Source organism: Euleptes europaea, chromosome 4 (assembly GCF_029931775.1).
Source record: "Euleptes europaea isolate rEulEur1 chromosome 4, rEulEur1.hap1, whole genome shotgun sequence".
Taxonomy (NCBI): Eukaryota; Metazoa; Chordata; class Lepidosauria; order Squamata; family Sphaerodactylidae; genus Euleptes; species Euleptes europaea.
The window spans coordinates 51,523,249-51,543,088 of NC_079315.1; the positions used below are offsets into that span (position 1 = coordinate 51,523,249).

Sequence of the window (19,840 nt, forward strand, 5' to 3'; positions counted from 1 at the left end):
GTAAAGTGCCTTCAAGTCGCAGCCGGCTTATGGCGACCCCTTTATGGGGTTTTCAAGGCAAGAGACTAACAGGTTGTTTTGTCAGTGCCTTCCTCTGCATAGCAACCCTGGTCTTCCTTGGTGGTCTCCCATCCAAATACTAACCAGGGCTGACCCTGCTTAGCTTCTGAGATCTGACGAGATCAGGCTAGCCTGGGCCATCCAGGTCAGGGTATCCAGGGTATCCACAGACATAAATTACAACAAACAAAACCAAGGCAAAAGGTATGATTAGTTTAGAATCTCATTCTCCCAAGAATTATCCTTCTCATAATAGTTTCAGAGGGTAGCTATGTTGGTCTGCAGTAGAATAGCTAGATTCGAGTCCAGGAGCACCTTAGAGACCAACAAAGTTTTAAAATTGTCCCTTCTTGTAATGTTTTCCTATGGCCATTCAACAGCAGTCCACACTATCACCGTTACCGAATGTAAGTATTACAATATAGAAGACCTTGAAACAATTTTATATTTTGTTGAATCACTGGTCCCAAAACAAAATTAGCATACTCAAAACCACGGTGGATTTGATTTAATCATAATTTAAATCACCAGTCAGTAAGACTAGATTTTCACAATTTAAATCACTAGTCAGTAAGATTAGATTTAAATCATGAATTTCTACATAAACAGCACTTCTCATGGTGTTGTTTCATTCAGGCAGCTGTAGGCCTGAGCTAAGGGTTAATTAAAGTAATGAGAGCAGCTTTCTGAAGTAGATGAAAGGAGCTGTAGATTCATGGACTTCTGATGTGGTTGTAGGAAACGAGATAAAAGTGTATCCGTTCTCCCTGTGCCCTGCTCTAAACACTGCAGTTGCTTTTGCCAAGGCCAGAATAAGAGGTGTTACTTCATTAGCAGCAAATTGCCCACCCAAAAGGCAGAATTGCCTCCATTTTCTGATCATGGGTTGCATGGAGAGATATGATGTGGACTTAACATGACTTTGTATGTATTGAAGTGCTCCTGTATTATTTAGTAGCCAATGATAAATAATACAGTCGGAGGTTGGAAGATTAACGATCTGTTTATTGTGGCCAAAATAATGCAGTCGGGTGTGATTGCCCCAAAGCAAGCAGGGCAATTCACACACCAGAACAAAGGATTACAGCAACTTTTATAACCTCTGGTCCGGGGTGTTACAATATACGTAATACAGAGCATAGACACACAAAGACCCAATGATGGACACCTTTGGATTAACATAGGACTATCAGTGGGGGTTGAGGCGGGGATTTAGGTAGCTACATGATCTGAGACGGGGAACCGAAACTTAACATTCCTTAAGCAGTAGGTAATTCTGGGCTGTGTATTGGTGGAAGGCTGTACCAGACACAGAGAGCCTGACTTACTGACTCATGGCTCCTGGGTGCCACCTTCCCAAAGCCTTCATGTGTGTGCACATGAATACATAGTGTTTCAAACCAGCTGTTATACTCTAGGCCTAGCATTTCCATAAGAGCAATTATCCAGACTGAACACAAAAGCATACATTCAAATAATGATGATTACAGGCATTACAGTATAAGGAGGGGAAAGAATGATGTAAAGAGGAGGAGAACATGATGTTTGTAATGACTGACATCTTGGCAAGTATAATCTTACGTTGGACTAAAAGTGGTTGCTTCTGCCTTTGGACTAAAGCCTGTTATTCAGCTGAATAATAAATCTGTAAACGTTCTCCTGCCTTGGTGGCTGTTATTGGGCTATAAAGACACCAAGGGACGAAACTGTCACCAGTCAACACTACCAGGCCTTGCATTTATTTGTTGCAGTGTTTGCACTTGTAAATATAAGGGGAGGGAAGGTAGCATGGTACAGCCCAATCTCATCAGATCTCAGAAGCTAAGTAGGGTCAGTACTCGGAAGGGAGACCACCAAGGAAGGCTCCGCAGAGAAAGGAAATGGCAAACCACCTCTGCTTCTCACTTTCCTTAAAAGTATTTTGCTGGGGTTGCCATAAGTCAGTGTCATGGCCCAGACTTCAACAGGTGAAGCATCATCAGAGGAAGAGCCTGAGCAGGGAGAAATAATGGGCATTGTACCTCAGGCAGCTGAGAATGCAGGGCAGGATGAAGGACAACAGGTAGGGGTAAACACCAGCCCTGCTGAGGAATTGGAAGTAAACGCAGAATCACCCCCTTCGACACAACCAGATGCAACTGTAACTCCATAGAAGCAGGACCCACCCAGCTCATCTGAAGCCACTCAACAGCACAGGCAAAAAGGAAGAACGGAGTTGCAAAGTAAAAGGAGAAGTGCCCGCCTCCAGGCACTAAGGAGACGGCTCCAAGACTGTGAGTTGTCTGAGGATGAGAACTAAGGCAAAGAGAAACAGCTTAAAACCAGGCTTGGAAAAGACAAACATTGCAAAAGCAATTGTTGCAAAAGGATCTCTGACTTTTGTTGCTGACGCTCCTAGACTTTGATAAACGGACGTCTGACCCTTGGACTGGACTTTTTACTTCGCCTCCGCACGCCGAATTTATTTTGGTTGCCAGCTCCTGGCGGGACTCCCCCAGATTCCTGCATTCCTGAGATAACAGCCTGCTCTCAAGACCAGTAGCCGGCAGTAACCTGAGACGACCTGGCTTAGCACAGTCAGCTGCTACCTGATTGCACTTTAAACACACAGTAAATATTTATTAAATAAATAAAGAATAATAGCATAAAATGAATGAAATGTAGGATAATCTAGATACATAAGCATAATACATAAAATGTACCAAAGAACTGACTTGTGTAAAAAGTGATGTTAAATGGTGAATATATAAATAAATGATCGGTGAATAATGATGATAAATTATAATTAGAAAGTGAATGTACCGGTAATTTAAATGCAAAGTGTGTGGGTGAGGAGAACAATGTTCACTGCTGTCTTCTATTCCTCTTGTTGTTTGCGAATCCCATTCCCACATATAGGGAAGAGATGTTTCTTGTCCTTTCCTCCTTTTCCACCTGCCTCTCTCCCTCCCACACCAATCCCACAGCTCATTTTGACTTTTGAAATCCTCCATATTTCTGCCACAACAACAGTGGACCCATGTACTATCAATGGCAAAAGCTGTGTTGGTCTGTGGCACGCGAGGAAAAAATCAAGAGACTCCCTGCCAGCATGGTCAGAGTTTGCTGTCATCAATATGCAGACAATACACAGCTATATATATCCTTATCCAAACCTGGTAATGCAGTAGAGATTCTAAATCACTGCCTAGTTGCAGTGGTTAAATGGCTAAGAGTGAATAAATTGAAACTAAACCTTGGAAAGGCAGAATAATGAGGTTTGGGAAGGTGGAGGTCTTGAAGGACAGTATGCTCCCCTTTCAATGGGTTCAGCTGACCACTGCTGATTCAGTTGAGAGCCTTGGGGTTATACTGGTTCCAACATTATTTTAGAGAAACAAATTAATGTAGTTGCCAAAAAAATGCCTCCTTCCAACTCAGCCTAACCCAAAAGATGCCCCCCTACCCCAATCCGGGTGATCTGGCCACCTGAATCCACCCCACAGTGATATCAAGACTAGACTACTGTACTGCACTCTACATAGGTCCCCCCTCAAATTCTATCTGCAATCTCCAGTTATTACACAATGCCACAGCTCATTTATTATAGGGAACCAGATGGCGCATGCATATTACTCACATTCTGCAGTCACTCCAATAGCTGCCCATCAGTTACCAGGTCCAGTTTGTACCACATACAAAGCCCTTCATGGCCTTGGTCCCTCATATATACGAGACGGCCTTTCCCTCTGTGCTCCGCTACAAAAGCTTCACATATCTGAGCAGGGCCTTCTACAGGTGCACCCTGCAAATGGGCAAAATCAACCACTGCCCATACCCATGAATTCTCTGATGTGGCCCCCACCTTGTGGAATGGTCTGCCTGATGAAGTCAAGAAGGCTCCCACACTCCTGGCTTTCCACAAGCTATGTAAAACTGAATTATTCAAGAGGGCTTTTTGCACAAATAATAGGGCTACACTGTAACAGTGTGGCTTAGAGGAAGGCCTGGGGTGGAGGGTTGGGGACTGTGTTTAGTTTGTACTGTTAAGTAGGCTCTTACGATGTAATTTTTAATTTCATTTAACATGTCATAGTAATGCTTATGCTGTGCTTCATCTATTGTTGGTTTTCTAGATCTCTGCAAGTCAAATGTCTACCACATAATTGTTTGGATGTCCCTCTCTGTTGATTGTACTGATTTATTCTATTTAATCCACCTTGAATTCCAGAGAGAAAGGCAGACTATAAATAACATACAGTCATTTATTTATTTATTTATTTTTAATTTCTAACCCGCCTTCCCCAGTCAAGGCCAGGCTCAGGTAAGGTTGCCAGGTCCCTCTTCTCCACCAGCGGGAGGTTTTTGGGGCAGAACCTGAGGAGGGCGGGGTTTACCAAGGGGAGGGACTTCAGTGTCAGAGTCCAATTGCCAAATCAGCCATTTTCTCCAGGTGAACTCATCTCTATCGGCTGGAGATCAGTTGTAATAGCACATCTCCAGCTACTACCTGTTTCTAACAATAATATCAGCACGAGGGCTTACAATGGAAAATCAATTTACTGGTGCTGATATCTGCAATTTTTCAACCCAATACAACATAACATGGATACAAGAGTAGTAACTTTGTACAAATACAAAAATACCACCAGTAACAACTGTGTGGATTAGTGACAGTCCAGGGTAAATGAAGAGAAGGCACAGCGTCCTAAAAATGAAAATTCCTGTATCTCAAAGCTAGGTTAAATCACCTAGCTAGTAACATAACACAAAAATAGCAGAAAGTTCTTCAACAGCAACAAATCAGCTGTTTCTGTTTCGCTCTAACCTGTATAACACTGTGGGGTGATTTTAATTTCTCAACCTCCCTGGAGGGTAGAAGAACCCATTGTGGTCTATCTTGTTCGTGATAGTGGTAAGGTTATCCATCTATATACTTGCTCATATGCTCCTTTGGCATTTTCTTGTTATATTAAGTACCCTTTTATGTATTTTCACAGAGGCAATTTGCCTTATGAAACACAGGTTACTTTAGGAAGAAACCCATTGTGGTCTTTTGTATATGGCAGTGGTAAGAATACCTTTGAATATGCCCATATAATTTTATTTTATCAAGTACTGTTGTACTGAGTGCTCAGCTCAAACCCACCCCTTTCTGACTATATATTACTGTTCCTTCACACTTGACACTGAGAGACACTGTCCTTCAGTGTTACTCCTCTGAAGATGCCTGCCACAGCTGCTGGCGAAACGTCAGGAAAGAAAATACCAAGACCACGGTCACACAGCCCGGATAACCTACAAGAACCAATGAACTCTGACCGTGAAAGCCTTCGACAACTTCTGTATTGTTTCTTTGTCTTCAAAACCTAGTCAACCCCATTGTATTTACCCTATATATGTACCAATGCTTCCCCATGCCTGTATTCTAGACTTAAGTTTCTATGATCTGCTGAACTCGCTTTCTGAAATAAAACTTTTAACTCACTGCACCGTCTGGAGAGAAGTCTTTATTACCAGGAACACAACGTGTTGCTGAGACCTCACACTATCCCTTCCATATGCTTCCTTGAAAAACACTGAACATGCAGGCATGTTAGCAGCAGAAAGCCTCCGTAACAGCTGGAGAGATGTGCTAGTGCTAGGGGAACAGCCTTACAGGATCTAAGCCTTCAGCTTGACCTGGGAGTATCTGCCCTATTCTTGTTCTGGAGCATACTGCTATTCATACAAAACGATAGTGCACACTTGTTTGAAAGCAAGACTCGCTTAACAAAGTGAAACTTAATGCTGAGCATACGCAGGATCAATCTAAATGCAAAACATACCCCCAAGGAACAGGCTACTTCTGCTTTTTCTTGTCTCCAAATCATAGCTGCAAACAGAAACCTTATCATCATATGCAAGTTTCCAGCATAGTAGCTTTTGGTATTCATTGGCTTCTGAAGAAAACAGGACACCCACAGGACATTTCTCAATAGTCTTCACTAGAACATCACAGAAGATAAGACCTTCATCATCCACAGGTGCTAGAGACTTTTCTCCTTTATAGACTTGTCTTAGCACTGCCACTGAAATTTTGGCCTATGAAATGTGCAGAAGTGTATGTTCTATAGACAGCAACTCCTTTAGAAGTTTTTTTTTTAAATCAGGTTTATTAAATGTATCTCATTAAATACAGAGGTTTGAGTTTATAAAAAACAGCCTGACATTCACAACATCCATTATCTGCGTGGTACAAAATTATCTGGCAGAGAAGTAGCTTCTGAAATTAGATTACAATTATAAATTATATTTTCGTTGCTGCATGAATTCTAAAGTCAAGTGTGGCTCCCGAGGCACTTTTATTATTTAAATATAGTAACTGAATATGCTGTGCAATATTCTGTAGTTGGGCAAAAGTTGCTGGATAAGGAAGAAAGTTTTTTTTAAGCAAGCAGAGGAACATGCAAAAGAAGGGGTTATGTTTGTGCAGGAAGCACACATTTGCATCCCCATCAGTGCTCAGTCAGGGTTCCCTAGGCTAGCCAAATTCATCTGACGGCATGGATGGGCACGTGTATCTCAATCAGGGCCGCTTACCACACATAATTAAAGATGGAGCTACAGTTTTTACAGACAAACATATTCCGGGCTTTTTCTGCTCTGAAATCAGATAAGCTGATAATAGACTTTGCTATAATTTTGCAACTAGGTTGGCTTCAATTAAAAAATTGGACAAGGGTTTAACTCACAAGAAAGTATGCCAAGAGCCACTGCGAATGCATGCAACCCTAGAACATTAATAACTTCGTCCTCATTTAGACATTTCAGTGCCTGAGTTCTTTGGGACAGTACCTTGCCAATAGCCAGCTAACAATGGAATCTCATTTCTGATGTTTATGGATGACAGAGGTAACAGCCATACCCTATTTGCAAAAACTACTTTCAAAGACAATTAGCACAGAATGAAGCTGCTAGCCTTTTTACTGGAGCAGGCAGATTTGCCCAGGTTTATGTTAGTTCCAGTTTCAGTTCAAAGTGCTCATTCTCCAATTGAAAGCCCTTTATGCCATGGGATCCATAACCGAAAAGGAACATATGTTGTAGTATGAACCCATCTGACCACTTTGTTCCTTTCTTCATTTCCTCAAACTAGGGTGATCAGGTATGTCTCACGCCTGATCACAGGCCTTCTCACTGGTGGTGGCGTTACTACCAAACAGCATCAATCCTGGCCGTGTAAGATAAACTACAAAGCAGCATTATTCAGGAGAGCATTTGAGGGAGGGTTTTTCCCCTTTATGGAGCAGTTATGAATAGTGCTTTATTGACTTTCTTTCAAATATTAGTGGAAGGCTCTGCCAAGATTTATTAATTTTTTTGGAAAAGGCCTGGAGTTCCTTTGGAAGTAGAAACGCAGGACATAAATATTTTTATAATTAAAAGAACATAGGAAGGCATGTTCAGGCCACAGCAGATGGGAAAAAAGGGGTTATATATGTTGGTCCAATAACGAAAGATCTAGCAGAACTCAAAGGCTCAGCTCTGGCTTCAGAACAGGGTAGATGATGGGAACAGAGGACCATGTTGCAAACTTTCTAATGTGCATCCCAGAGTCAAGCAACCTCAGCACACTACTGTCAGCTTAACATAAAGTAGTTCAAACAACAGCTTTCTATGGCAGGCTCAAATCAGGGGAAAAGGTGCCACAGGCTGGAAAGAATTGGCTAGCTCTGCTATTGACTGCAAGCAAAGGTTTTGTGGCTGTGCCTTGTGGCATGCATATGAACACACATTGCAAGCCCATCGCATAGCTACAGTTGCTCCATCACACACAAAGGCTGGCCTTTCCTTCCTGATTTTCAAGAAGCTATGCTTTGTTAACATTAGTTTGTCATCCACGCTCTGCAATAAGGGTAATTCGAATTGCTCTATGAAATAGAGGCACTGTGATACTCTAGCTTCTAGGAGGAAAATGCAGAAAAGTGCTTTGGTGGAAGATTATTTCATAGCACTGCATTTATTTGATTCTTGAAGAAATTAACCTTTTAAATATGTGTTGCAAGCATTTGCTCTGATCAACAGTGGGCCTCCCAACATGTTCCTTGAAGGATCTCCCAGTATCTTATTTGACCTCAAGACAGAGTATTAAAGGTTGTCTAGCCAGCATTGGGCTCTAACTGGACATTGCGAGACACACAAGAAATCTCATATTTGTACAAAAATTCAAGAGCCTCCATACAAGAGATTGTACTCTGACGAATGTGAGACTGCAGGCTTCTTCACTACAGACATAACTTTGTTGCCAACTGTGTTAGGAAGGACACTAGCAGCTCCTAGCTACGCTGAAAAGCCCATGTGTGGTGTGGGGAGAGTGACACAATGGTAGAGAGGGAGTAGATTATGCCCTTCGCCGGTGCCACCCTAGTTAATGGAAGTTTGCTGTACATGAGCATTCTGGTTGCCATGTTAATAACTCTAGAGCAACACTACCTACAGCAAAAGAAGCAGATTTGGATTGGGAATAGAGCTTTCCCCCTCCCCTTGATTTATGACTCCTTGCAGTATTGCTGGGTAGATCAAAATGAAAGAGGTTAAGGGGTCCTTCCCTCAAGGTCAGCAGAAGAGAGGGGTACCTGCACCCTTTTGGGGTTACTACTATTTAAAACAAAAAGAGGAAATTACTGAGAAAATTGGCACTTTCCTGAATAATGTGTAAGACAACCTCAAAGGCCTCAAAGGCCTCAGCTATTGTTTAGGACTCCAGATCAATAATCTGCAAGTATTTCACATGGTCAGCATGACACTCTGCTCCAATGAGACATGAATTCACTACCAGAATTAGCCCAGCCGTCCTGATCAACATTGATTCAGAAAGGCTTCTTTTGAAAACATCCTTTGAAGGTTTTAATGGATTAGTTATTGCTGTCATCCAGCAATGTTAGAAGTACTTGGGAAGTTGAGATCTATATATGGTTGGCAACAGCACTCAGCTAACCTGAAAGAAAAATATATACATATTAGTCTGCAAATATTGGACTACAGTTTCTTATAGAATCATCTTTTACAGAACAAACACAAATGACTGGGGGGGGGGGCTTAATTTTATTGATGAGTTCTTTTCACAAGCTACCAGAGAACCCTGTCAGCCTGCAATATGTTGTTACTGAGGGTTGGATTCTATAGAAATACTTGTGGAAGGATTTAGAGGGACAGATATTCCCCACCTTCCTACTCCATCTGTTCTCCCAAATCCTTCATGAGGGGCAGGAGATGCTTGTAAGCAAAACATATTACAGTACAGGAGACTGCAGTAAGGAGGAAGAATCAGGTATCCAATCCCACACCTACTGTACCATTTTATTAATAAGTCTTCCCTGGCCCTTAATGGAGGACTTAGGGGGCACAAAGGAAAAGATGGGGAAATGTTCACTCAACCTTCAGCAAGCTTTTCTGTAGGATCCAACCCCATAGATTTTTGTTTTAAAAACATTTCAGTTAGCAATTACAAGCTTTTAATTAAGCAACTTGTTATGGCCTTGATCAACATGAAGGGGTACTAGTAACATTTGCCAGAAGCTCTGCAAAAAAAATGCCCTCAGCCTAAATTGTTATTTTCCCCGATTACTGAGAGACATTTCCCCCAAAATTGGAAGATTACATACCATCCCCTCATTTTTGGAGTGCAACAGTAACATTTACTTGCTTACAAAAATGAACTTGCTTCTACATGAGTCCCACTGTGTCTCACCTTGAGTGTTTGGCCCAATCGCAGCCAATCTAGAGACACAGCAGAATTACCTACAAATAGCAGATGCTCATGGGAAAGATGCAAACTCAAAAAACAAAGACAGCAGACACCCTCTTTGGATGAGTGTTAACAGGTTCCTAGAAACCTTTAATTATATCTCATATAGCAGTTTCTCTCATAGCTCACATTTGCAAAATCACTAGCCAAACATACAGAAGTTAATGCATGCCATTTTAACCCATGTCACTCACTCACTTGTCTTTTCCAGCTCCTGTACTAGGTCACTATATATCCTTGAACACAGATCATCTTGTAATTCTGTTCCATCCAAATAAACTGCAAAAAAGGAGCAACGTATGACTTAAAGCAGAGCAGGGATTTCTCTAAATACACCTTTCAGCATTACCCATCTAAAATATCTCCAGGGCAGTTCAAAATTAATGCAGTAATATTTTGCCTTCGTAACACTTCCTGATCCCAATGTTATTTTTTGTCAATCTAAACACAGATGAGTCTTGTGCATCAAGAGAATGTTGCAGGACCAGTCCCTTGATGCTTGGCTACATCTTTTCTTCCCTTTGTGCTGCTGAATGAGGCAGGATGCTGCAGCATTCTTGGAAGACCGACCTTTGCCCCGTCCCTCCTGGTCACTTGTACAGCTAAGGGCCAAACTACATGTTTATATTTTTGAAGAGCTGAGTTCCTTACAACTGTACAACTACCACAGGGAATGGTTCTTAAAAAAAAAGGTAAGGAGAGTATAAATAAGCTCACAATGCCACCATGGAGGGAGGGCTCCTGCCCCTCTCATTTTCCTGCACCAGAACAGCACTGGGAGTTATTTCCCCATTTTTGCTGTTCCACGTGCACAAAATACTCCATATGGAGCAGCAAAAACAAGGAAATAACTTATCCTCATCAATCTTTCTGCACAGGAAAATGGGGGGGGGGAGAAGGTAAACGTTCTTCCTCCCTCAGCGGCATCTTGCACCTATTTGGGTGCTCCTTTATTTTTTAAAAGCTATTCTCTACAGCAGCTGTCCGGCAGGAGGGATCACAGACCCAACTCTGTAAAAACCCAAATGGGTAGTTTGGCCCTGAGGCGATGGATGTGTCACCATTCAGTGCTTAGATGAGCAAGATATATTAAGAGCCATGCATGTCATACCAATATCTGTTTCATTTTCTTCCATCTCTCTCTTATGTTTCAGGTACATGGGCCACACGTGTCCGTCAAAGTACCCAGGTGGGTCTGGTGGATTATAAACTCGGGTGCTACAGAAAAATATGGGAGCTTCACTCGTACACCACGTTTAGCAAGAGTTTCTATTCAAACATATGCAACTCCTCAGGCAGTATGATCCAGTATTTTATAGCAAACAGGACAGCTTAGTTAAGATTAGGGCTTTTCTTGAGCAATCATTGTCAAATGGCTTCTTTAGATCCATTTCTATTCAACAGAATATGGGTGCACTCAGGTGCCACATCTCTACGTAAGCAAGTCCATGATGCAGGCGCCTATAATCAGCTTTCCTAATGTATGTTCCACTGTGAGCCCTTTGAGGCTTGAAATGGAAAGAGGCACTGAAAACCACCTAAAGTCCATGGCATAGGTCAGTAGGCATATGTTTGGATTCTGGTACAGGCTTCAGTGTGCTGGACACACATAGACACTCAGCAAACACTAGTAAGGTGACTGGCCTCGCATGCATGCTGCTGCATTACACTAGGACATGAGCCAGCAGCACAAAGTACATGTACCCAACATTAATGAAGTTCTCACATCTTTTGTTTTATTGTTGTGCACAGTGAAACTGTCATTTGAGTCATTTTGTATTTTATCTTTATTGTATAATCTTGTTTTATAGTTTAATCTACCTTGTAAAGGCCTTTGGGTATCTAAAAATAAAATATTTACTACTAAGTAAATTGGAGAAGACGCACTAAGAGCCAAAAAGTAGTGCGTTGTGCATGGTTTCAGGAGGACCATACCTTCGTCTCCTCTTGCATTCTTCATAAGGAATGGTGAGGAAATATTTTTTATTCCATACATCACTGAGAGGCCTACAAGTATAAAGAAATAGATAGGTGGGTCACAGGGCTATTTACTCTCAACTGAAAGAAGTTAAGTTCCTTACCTGTAGTTATACAGAAGAAAGCCTTCAACAATTAAGACCCAGCAGTCTTCTGTTTCTTTCTGCTTATCGTGCATATTACTTGATCGGCCTGGCAATGTACAGCCTTCTGGGTTTGCCATCCAAGAGTGTACTCTTGCCACCATTTCTTCCATATACAGGGCATCAACTACTAAAAGGAAAGAGACACTGAAGTTAAAGGCAAGTTTTGACACCTACATTCAGCTGCAAAATCCTCCCCGCACTTCCTTCCAACTTGGTCTAACTCAGAAGATGCCCCCCTTGACTGAGCCAATCTGGCCACCTAGATCCATGCCACAGTAACATTGAGGCTAGACTACTATAATGCACTCTACAGACTTCAATGGAAGTCAACTCTGAGACTCCATTTGGCACAGAATGCTGCAGCTTGGTTATTATTGGGACCTAGGTGGAACATGCACATTATACCTATTCTGTTGCTACTTCATTACTTACCCATCAGTTACCAGGCTCAATTCAAGCTGTTGATTATGGCATATGAATAAATTACTCAGAATTAAATGAGTGAGGGTCAGTCTCGATCTCTCTCACTATTACTCTGAAAGATGTATTAAAACACACACACACACAAATCCTAACCTTAGCATTTCAGCACCAGCAAAGGTCAGAAATACTGGGGACTATATATATAAAATGAATTTCATTTTAAATTGCCAAAAAGCAAGTTACACTTTCTATGTTTGAGGAACTTAAGTATTCATTCTACTAACCATCATACTGCAAAAATCCATGTTCTACTAACCATCATACTGCAAAAATCCATGTTCATCTGTAGCCACTTCAGATTGTGACTGTAAATGGGGGAAAGCCACAGACATATTAATATTGTAAAGAGAACTTCAAAGTAGACACAGATCTTTTCCTACCTAGTGTTATTTTCATAGGATACATCAACTTTAGAAGTAGATAACAGATACTACAGTGCCACTGAAAAAATGAATGATAACTGGGAAGGCTGAGAATGGGATAGATAGTAGTACTCAGAACTATTTATCATTAAGTGTGCCAAAACTTTAAATTAAGCAGCAAATTTACAGACAGAATAGCTGTATTTAGCAGCCCTTCTTTTTATCGTTGTTAAGTCAAAGCCATGCACTGTGCATGTAGTTACCTAGTTTTTTTTTGCAGACTTCATCTGAATATTTCAAGAACTTACCATGCAATCCTGAACGGGGGGGGGGGGGCAAAGCTCCATAGGAACCGGTGTGCCCCTGCACCGGCATAAGTGCCCGTTTAACCCAGGATAACAGGCACAGCCTGCAACTCAAGGATTCTGTTTTATTATAGTTAAAGGCTCTTGTATTTTTTACCTTAAAAAAATCATCTTGAGATATTATAGTGCAGTTTGGAAGCTGTTCCTTAAGCCTTCTTGCTAAAGTTGTTTTCCCTCCATTTGTTATGCTGAATTTGAAGACAGAATATACAATTACACAGTAGCAGTCATACTTTTCTAGTCTAGTAGCTTTGTTCTCCAGTAGCAACAAATATAGGGGTGCCAACTCTGGATTAAGACATTCCTAGAGATTTTGGGCAGAGGGTGGGGCTTTGGGAGGGGAGGGTCCTCAGCAGGGTATAATGCCATAGCATCCACCCTCCAAAGCATCCATTTTCTCCAGGGGGACTGGTCTTTGTTGTCTGGAGAACCATTGTAAACCTCCAGGCCCGAACTGGAGGCTGGCAACCCTACCAAACCAGCATCTGCATAGGTACAAGGACTTTTCAGCCCGAAATGCCTCCCTCAAATCCTGTCTAGGATCAGAACCCAACTTACTGTTTACAAGGACACTTTATAGAAAAAGGCATGCTCTAACACAGGGGCGTCAAACTCATTTGTGAGGAGGACCAGATATAACATAAATGTCTCTTGGCTTAACAAACAAATAAATAAATACCATAAAGTGTAATGCCAGGTATTGGAGATACAAACTTTACAGAAGACACAGGCAAAATCAATTAATTATATTTTTTAACTTAAAACACAAAAGTTTACAACAAATAAAAAAATGCTGTAAGATTTTATTAACAGTCTAATTGTTATTGTTTTAAGTATGTTTGTATTTTAAGTAAAAAATAAAGTAAAAAATAATATCATTAATTGGCTTTGCCTGTATCTTCTATAAAGTTAATATCTCTAGTCCCTCGCATTCATTTTAAAACTGTGGTGGGGTGGGGATGGCTGCCTTGGCTGGTGAGCCCACAGAGGGCTCGCCAGCCCAAATCTGGACTGGGGTGGTGGTGTCCAGAAGGGCAGGGAGAAAGAGCTAGAGACAGAAAGAGTGAAACCGATAAGACAGAAAGGGAAAAAGAAAGACAGAAAGGAAGGAAGAAAGAGAGAGAGAAGATGAGAGAAAGAGGAAGAGAGAAAGAAACAGGAAGAGAATGAAAAGGAATGAAAGAGGGGGGGGGGAAGACAAAGAGGGATGGGGAGGGTACGTGGCTGGACTCTGTGCCCAGAAAGGGACATGTGGGTTGCTGGCTGGGCACGCAAGGCTGCTTGGGACTTGCTTCCCCCAGAAAGTATGGGGGAATGGCAGATTGGGTGCACCAGGCCCACAGGGGCCTTGCTGCGCCTGGAAGCTACGGGGGGATGGCAGGGAGGGCGCACGAGCTCCAAGAGGCCTTACTGTGCCTGAAAAGGCGGCAGCGGCGGGGGGGAGAGATGGCTGGGCAAGTGAGGCTGGGTTTCCACCCATGGCCCAAAAGAGAACCAGAGGCCAGGTCTATCCATTGGCTTGCATGGCGGTAGACCTGGCCTCCCTACAGACTCCCCCCCCCCTTTTCCCATGGAGGCCAGGTCTACCCATTGGTTTCTATGGGCCTTCAGAGGCCAGGTCTACCGCCTACCCAACCATTGGGTAGATCTGGCCTTTGGAGGCCCATAGAAACCAATGGGTAGACCTGGCCTCCACGGGGTGGGGGGTGGGGAAGTCCCCATCAGGAGGCCAGGTCTATCGCCATGCAAGCCTATTGGTAGACCTGGTATCTGTGGGGTAAAAGAACCAAGTCCCCCTCTGGAGGCCAGGTGTACCCACTGGCTTGCATGGCGGTAGACCTGGCCTCCCGATGGGGACTTGGCCAGAGGCCAGGTCTACCAATAGGCTTTCATAGTGGTAGACCAGGTCTTCGGACGGGGACTCCGGACCGGGGGGTGGGGTGGAAAGGAGGGGACTCCAGGCCTGGTAAGCGACAGGGGGGCGTGGAAGGGAGGGCACTCCAGGCCCGCGGGGGCCTGGCTGTGCCCAGTAAGCGACGGGGTGTATGTGTGGAAGGGAGGGCGTGTGAGGCCCAAGAAGCCTTGCTGTGCCTGGAAAGGATGGGAAAGATGGCTGGGTGAGCGGGGCTGCCCAGCCCCAGAAAACCCATAAAGGGAGGGGGAGTGGGGGCTGGCTGCCTCAGCTCACGGGCTGGAGAGCAGCCCTCCAGAGGCCGGATCTGGCCTGCGGGCCACATGTTTGACACCTCTGCTCTAACAGAAAGGAGTCTACAGGCCTCATTCAATACAACATTTTTTGTATATTCATTGCACTGTGGATAATTATTGCATTAAACTTTGACATCTTTCCTTAAGCACTTATGTAGAAGATTATCTCACTTTCCATAGAACAAAATTTGCTTTATCAGTAGCAAACTAGCACATTTCTCTGCATGGACACATACCTACTCCAATCATTTGTGCCATTTCAGCACAACTACACAAATACCATAATAAATTCACATTTAGCTACTGCAGCAATACTGGTGACAAAAGCTAAAACTACAATGAATACTTATTTCTCAACACCAATGGCGAGTCAAGTGAGAAAAATGGACATGATAATATATTTAAATGACGGTAAACACGACTGTGGAAAGATTTCAATTTCATCAGCCTAATCAAAACAGAAAAATTATCTGTTCACATTTACCCTCCTATTCCGATGACCAATGTCTTCATGGTATTTAGAACCTAAAAAAAAAAAAGATGTATATAGTCAACAACCGCCTCTATAATATAGCAGAAGCAGGTAACATGTTGTCGATGAGCCATTTCTGGTATGCATGTACATCATTAGATGACTCCTCACTAAGTTGATATTGTGGAATAGCAGTGATACTTCCATTCACACATGAGTTTAATTGATGCTGTAGAAAAGGAATAGAACCCAGAACTGCATATTTTGCAACATGCCCACCCCAAAATTCCCAAACAAAAATAATTATATTGCAATAAATATTTTCTGTTGAATGTTAAAATAATTCTAACATAATACTGAGCTGAAGTCTTTAGCACTAAATTCAAGCCAAGATAGCTGTTACCAGCTTCATTTGCTGCACTCATTCATGGACTTAAAATGGAGCACCTGAGTTCATCATGATTAACAGAGAGAGGCTGCAGGTTCTTGTGTTGGTCAAAGGAAAAACCAAACACAAACGCCAGGTCAGAATCTTGGTTTGGCCTAATAACAGGGATTACGTGACCTTTTGCTTCTGGAGCATGACTAAAAAGTCCTCTTTGAAATGGACACAAGTGAATTTAACATTCTAAGTGCAAAGGTTTTGGAATTGTGAAGTATATGCTGGTTTCAAATGGCATCAACCCAACATAAAGTGCAGTACTAATGAACTCAGGAACTAGCACTTACACTAGTTCAAGTTACTACAATTTTAGAAGAGGTATAAGAGTAACTTACTGTGGTCTTTAAAACATTTACTGTAGTGACAAATTCCTTACTTTCCTTGCCGAGTTTATTGTGCCCGTGTTCTTTAATAAAAAGCATTCAATGCAAGCGTTTTATTTGATGCCTAGTAGCATATTATTTACTTAAAATGCATGTTCGTCAAAGTTTTATGAAGAGGCTTTCCAACATCTAAACTGCTGTTCTCAACCAAGCTGGTTCTCAAGGTAGCTTACAGAAGAACAATTTTTTCTTTCTTTTAAATTAAATAGCTGAATAGACATTTTTAGTTAATGGAATAGCAGTACTGAAGTGTAGAGACACACATCCCAATCAGCAATTAAAGGGAGCAATACCACAAGTTCTCTACAGCTGGTGTCAAACCATCCGCTCTCACTATCTGGATTTCAGACAAAGATGTAAAATCTTTTATATATAAAACGATACATTGTTCTCCATATGAACTATCAAGACTGTTTTCTAATGAACTTTTAGCAATCCTTGGGTAGAAAAAGTTGCCTACTTCACAGAGGAAGTTTCAATGCAGTTCATGCATCTGTGAGTCAAACACTTCTCTCTGCTGTGCTGAATCTTAAAACAGTATGACTGGAAATTTTCATTTGACCCAACCCATCATCATTCAAATTACCACAAATGGAATGAAGCTGGTAGAACAGAACTATGCCACTCCTTTCCTACTACAGCCATTTGAAATTGTGTCCTACATAAATATCATGCTGCGCAAAGTTGGTACCTGCAGCAGGAGAAGGAAACCAGAAGAGATAACCCTCCCCTCCATCAATAGAAATGCAGTTCTGCCAGCATTAGTGCTCTTATAGTGGCGGAACAACACATTTTGAGCCAACTGAGTATATTTAACTCAACTTCAAAATGCCAATATTTATTAACATTGTAGACTACTCAGACGGTACCATGTTTAAGAAAATATCTTTGAAAAAGAGTGGTATATTTTACACACCTACCTTTCCTGATACATTCTATTGACAGCCAGCATGGTGCAGTGGTTAGAGTGTCAGAAGGTCTGGGGAACCCAGGTTCTAATCCCCACTCTGCCAGGGAAGTCTGCTGGGCCAGTCACACATTCTGAGTCTAACCTAGCTCACAATGGCTGGAGATCTCCCGCTATTAACAACTGATCTCCAGGTGACAGATCAGTTCACCTAGAGAGAATGGTGGCTTTAGAAGGTGGACTCTATGGCATTATATGCCACTGAAGTCTCTCCCCAAAACCCCCCCTCTTCAGGCTCCACCCCCAAAATCTCCAGTTATTTCCCAACCTAGAGCTGGCAACCTTACTCACAGGCTGAGGATACAATGGAAGTGAGAAGAATGATGTAAGCTTCTGAGTCCCCACTGAGGAGAAAGGCTGGGAATAAGTGAAGTAAATAAAATGAAGTCACTAGGTCTACTGCCAATGACAACTTCTTGTATTCCATCCACTACCACTGCAAATGCAGAAGTATTCATAGTGCCAAGAGAGCACCACAATGTAGTTTTCCCTACACCTTCCCTTTCCCAGCCCTCTGCAGGCACCATCCCTCCCCACAGATCTTTTTAAAAATGTCATTACCATATCATTACAGCATTAAACTACAGTGATATGTCAATTACTTATTTTTTTAAGCCATTCCATGGTGCTGATGAAGTAGCAGCTTGGGGGGGGGGGGGCAGGACTAAGCCAGGATGATGGCACTGCTGTGGGTGGGACCTGCAGAAATACACACTACCTTGCCCACACTGTATGCAAGTGTACTTTGACTATGATATTTCCCCAAAGATCAAACCAGGTCTGGGAAAGATCAGTCAAAGCAAGGGGGAGTGGTACATAGAAACTGGGTGAGGCACAGAAAGTGGGTGATTAGGAAACATGATGTGGATGCTCTAAAAAGATCCAGTCTAGTTTGGACACAAAATTTCCATGTCAAAGCAGATTAATTCTGATAACAATGCTTTTAGGTACAACACTATGCTTACAAAACACTAGTAGAGCTAAAGATGACTAGGATACAAACAGTTGGTCCCTGACCCCTTCGGAACCAATTGCTGCCAAGCTATTTACCAATGACACAGTGTTGAACCTCTGTGATACAAGTAAAAACTTGCATATCAGAAGGGCACACTTCCAAAACAAACTGACAATGGCACATGCTTCAGTAAGCCTGTAGTCAGTAAGTTCCTCAACATTCCTTTTAGGTTTTACTATAACAAACTTAACACAACCACCCCGCTGAAAAATATCAAAGGGGGAAAGTATGTCGTGTACACTGCTGTCTATTAGATTTGCAGTTTGGGCCCTTTGGAGACCCAAGAGGTATTCTAAAACTGTTCACATTTACCTTTGCAAGAGTCAGGTTGCAACTAATTGGTCCCAACAGCTGACTAGAACATGTTATGCAACACAAAGAGAGGATTTGTTGTTTAGCAACCTCACTAAAAAACTGAATTACAATTTACACGTGTAAGAGCTCTTGGGAGTGTTCAATACCGTAGACATTTAAGGAAGCTGGAAGTCCAACCCCAAACAAGTCCCACTGAGTTACATGGAATCTGCTTAATGCCAGCCTTTAGGACTACAGCATAACAATAACTTTTATATGGAGGGGGGATGGAAGTGCATTCTTACACCCACATTTTCAAAAGGATAAAATGGAACGATATATTTACACACTCACACACGTCTGAAGTTTTGGAGGCTTACCAGAGCGATCCTTCCTCATACACCATTCAGAGGGTTCAAACCAGGAAAGATATTATTACTATGCATTTATAACGAAAAGGACTTCAGTTCCAATTTCCAACGAAGTAGCTACATCAGGAACCAACAGGGATGCAACAAAATAACAAATGCCTCTGTCGCTGGCTACCGAAGCCAGCTTCTCTTACCTGTCTCACTAGGTAAGCGTAATGAACAACCTCAGGGAAACAAACTATCGCCCGCGCTAAAGCCACACATGCAGGTCATCCGAAAAGGCCATAGCTCCGCCCTTATGGGGAGGCGGTGCAATACAAGCAGAGACTAACTGCTTTCTATGTAAATGTAACAGGCCGGGAGATCCCCTTGCTGTACTCTGATTGGCCGAGGCGCGGAACAGCGGCAACTTTGTCACTGAGATCCAGCCCACCAGGCTTGCCGGAGCAGCGGCGAGCCGGGATTGGCTGGCTTCCGCCACCCGCCCCGCCCTCTTCCTCGCCGATTTGTCCAAGGCGAGCCGCCG

At 42.5% G+C, this 19,840-nt stretch overlaps 1 protein-coding gene across 2 annotated transcripts; it reads right to left on the reverse strand.

Moving 5' to 3' along the window:
• Positions 1-8,993: 8,993 nt before the first annotated feature.
• NMRK1 (nicotinamide riboside kinase 1) lies at positions 8,994-15,891 on the reverse strand. 2 transcript variants are annotated; one of them, XM_056848700.1, is made up of 8 exons: positions 15,855-15,891; positions 13,260-13,350; positions 12,692-12,740; positions 11,911-12,079; positions 11,765-11,836; positions 10,941-11,047; positions 10,028-10,108; positions 8,994-9,019 (listed from the first exon to the last, which is right to left on the reverse strand). In XM_056848700.1, the coding sequence occupies exons 1-8, from the start codon at positions 15,881-15,883 to the stop codon at positions 9,015-9,017; spliced, it is 603 nt and encodes a 200-aa protein (XP_056704678.1). In that variant the 5' UTR covers positions 15,884-15,891; the 3' UTR covers positions 8,994-9,014. The 2 variants fall into 2 exon arrangements, with proteins under 2 accessions (XP_056704678.1, XP_056704677.1); XM_056848699.1 differs by lacking the exon at positions 8,994-9,019 and having other exon boundaries at positions 10,020-10,108.
• Positions 15,892-19,840: the final 3,949 nt, after the last annotated feature.

Coding starts and splice junctions, on each gene's coding strand:
- NMRK1 (XM_056848699.1), bottom strand. CDS start 15,883: ATGAAGACATTGGTCATCGGAATAGGAGG. Junction 13,351..15,854: donor TTGGTCATCGGAATAGGAGG/GTAAATGTGAAC, acceptor CTTCAAATTCAG/CATAACAAATGGAGGGAAAA. Junction 11,048..11,764: donor GAATGCAAGAGGAGACGAAG/GTATGGTCCTCC, acceptor ATTTTTCTGTAG/CACCCGAGTTTATAATCCAC.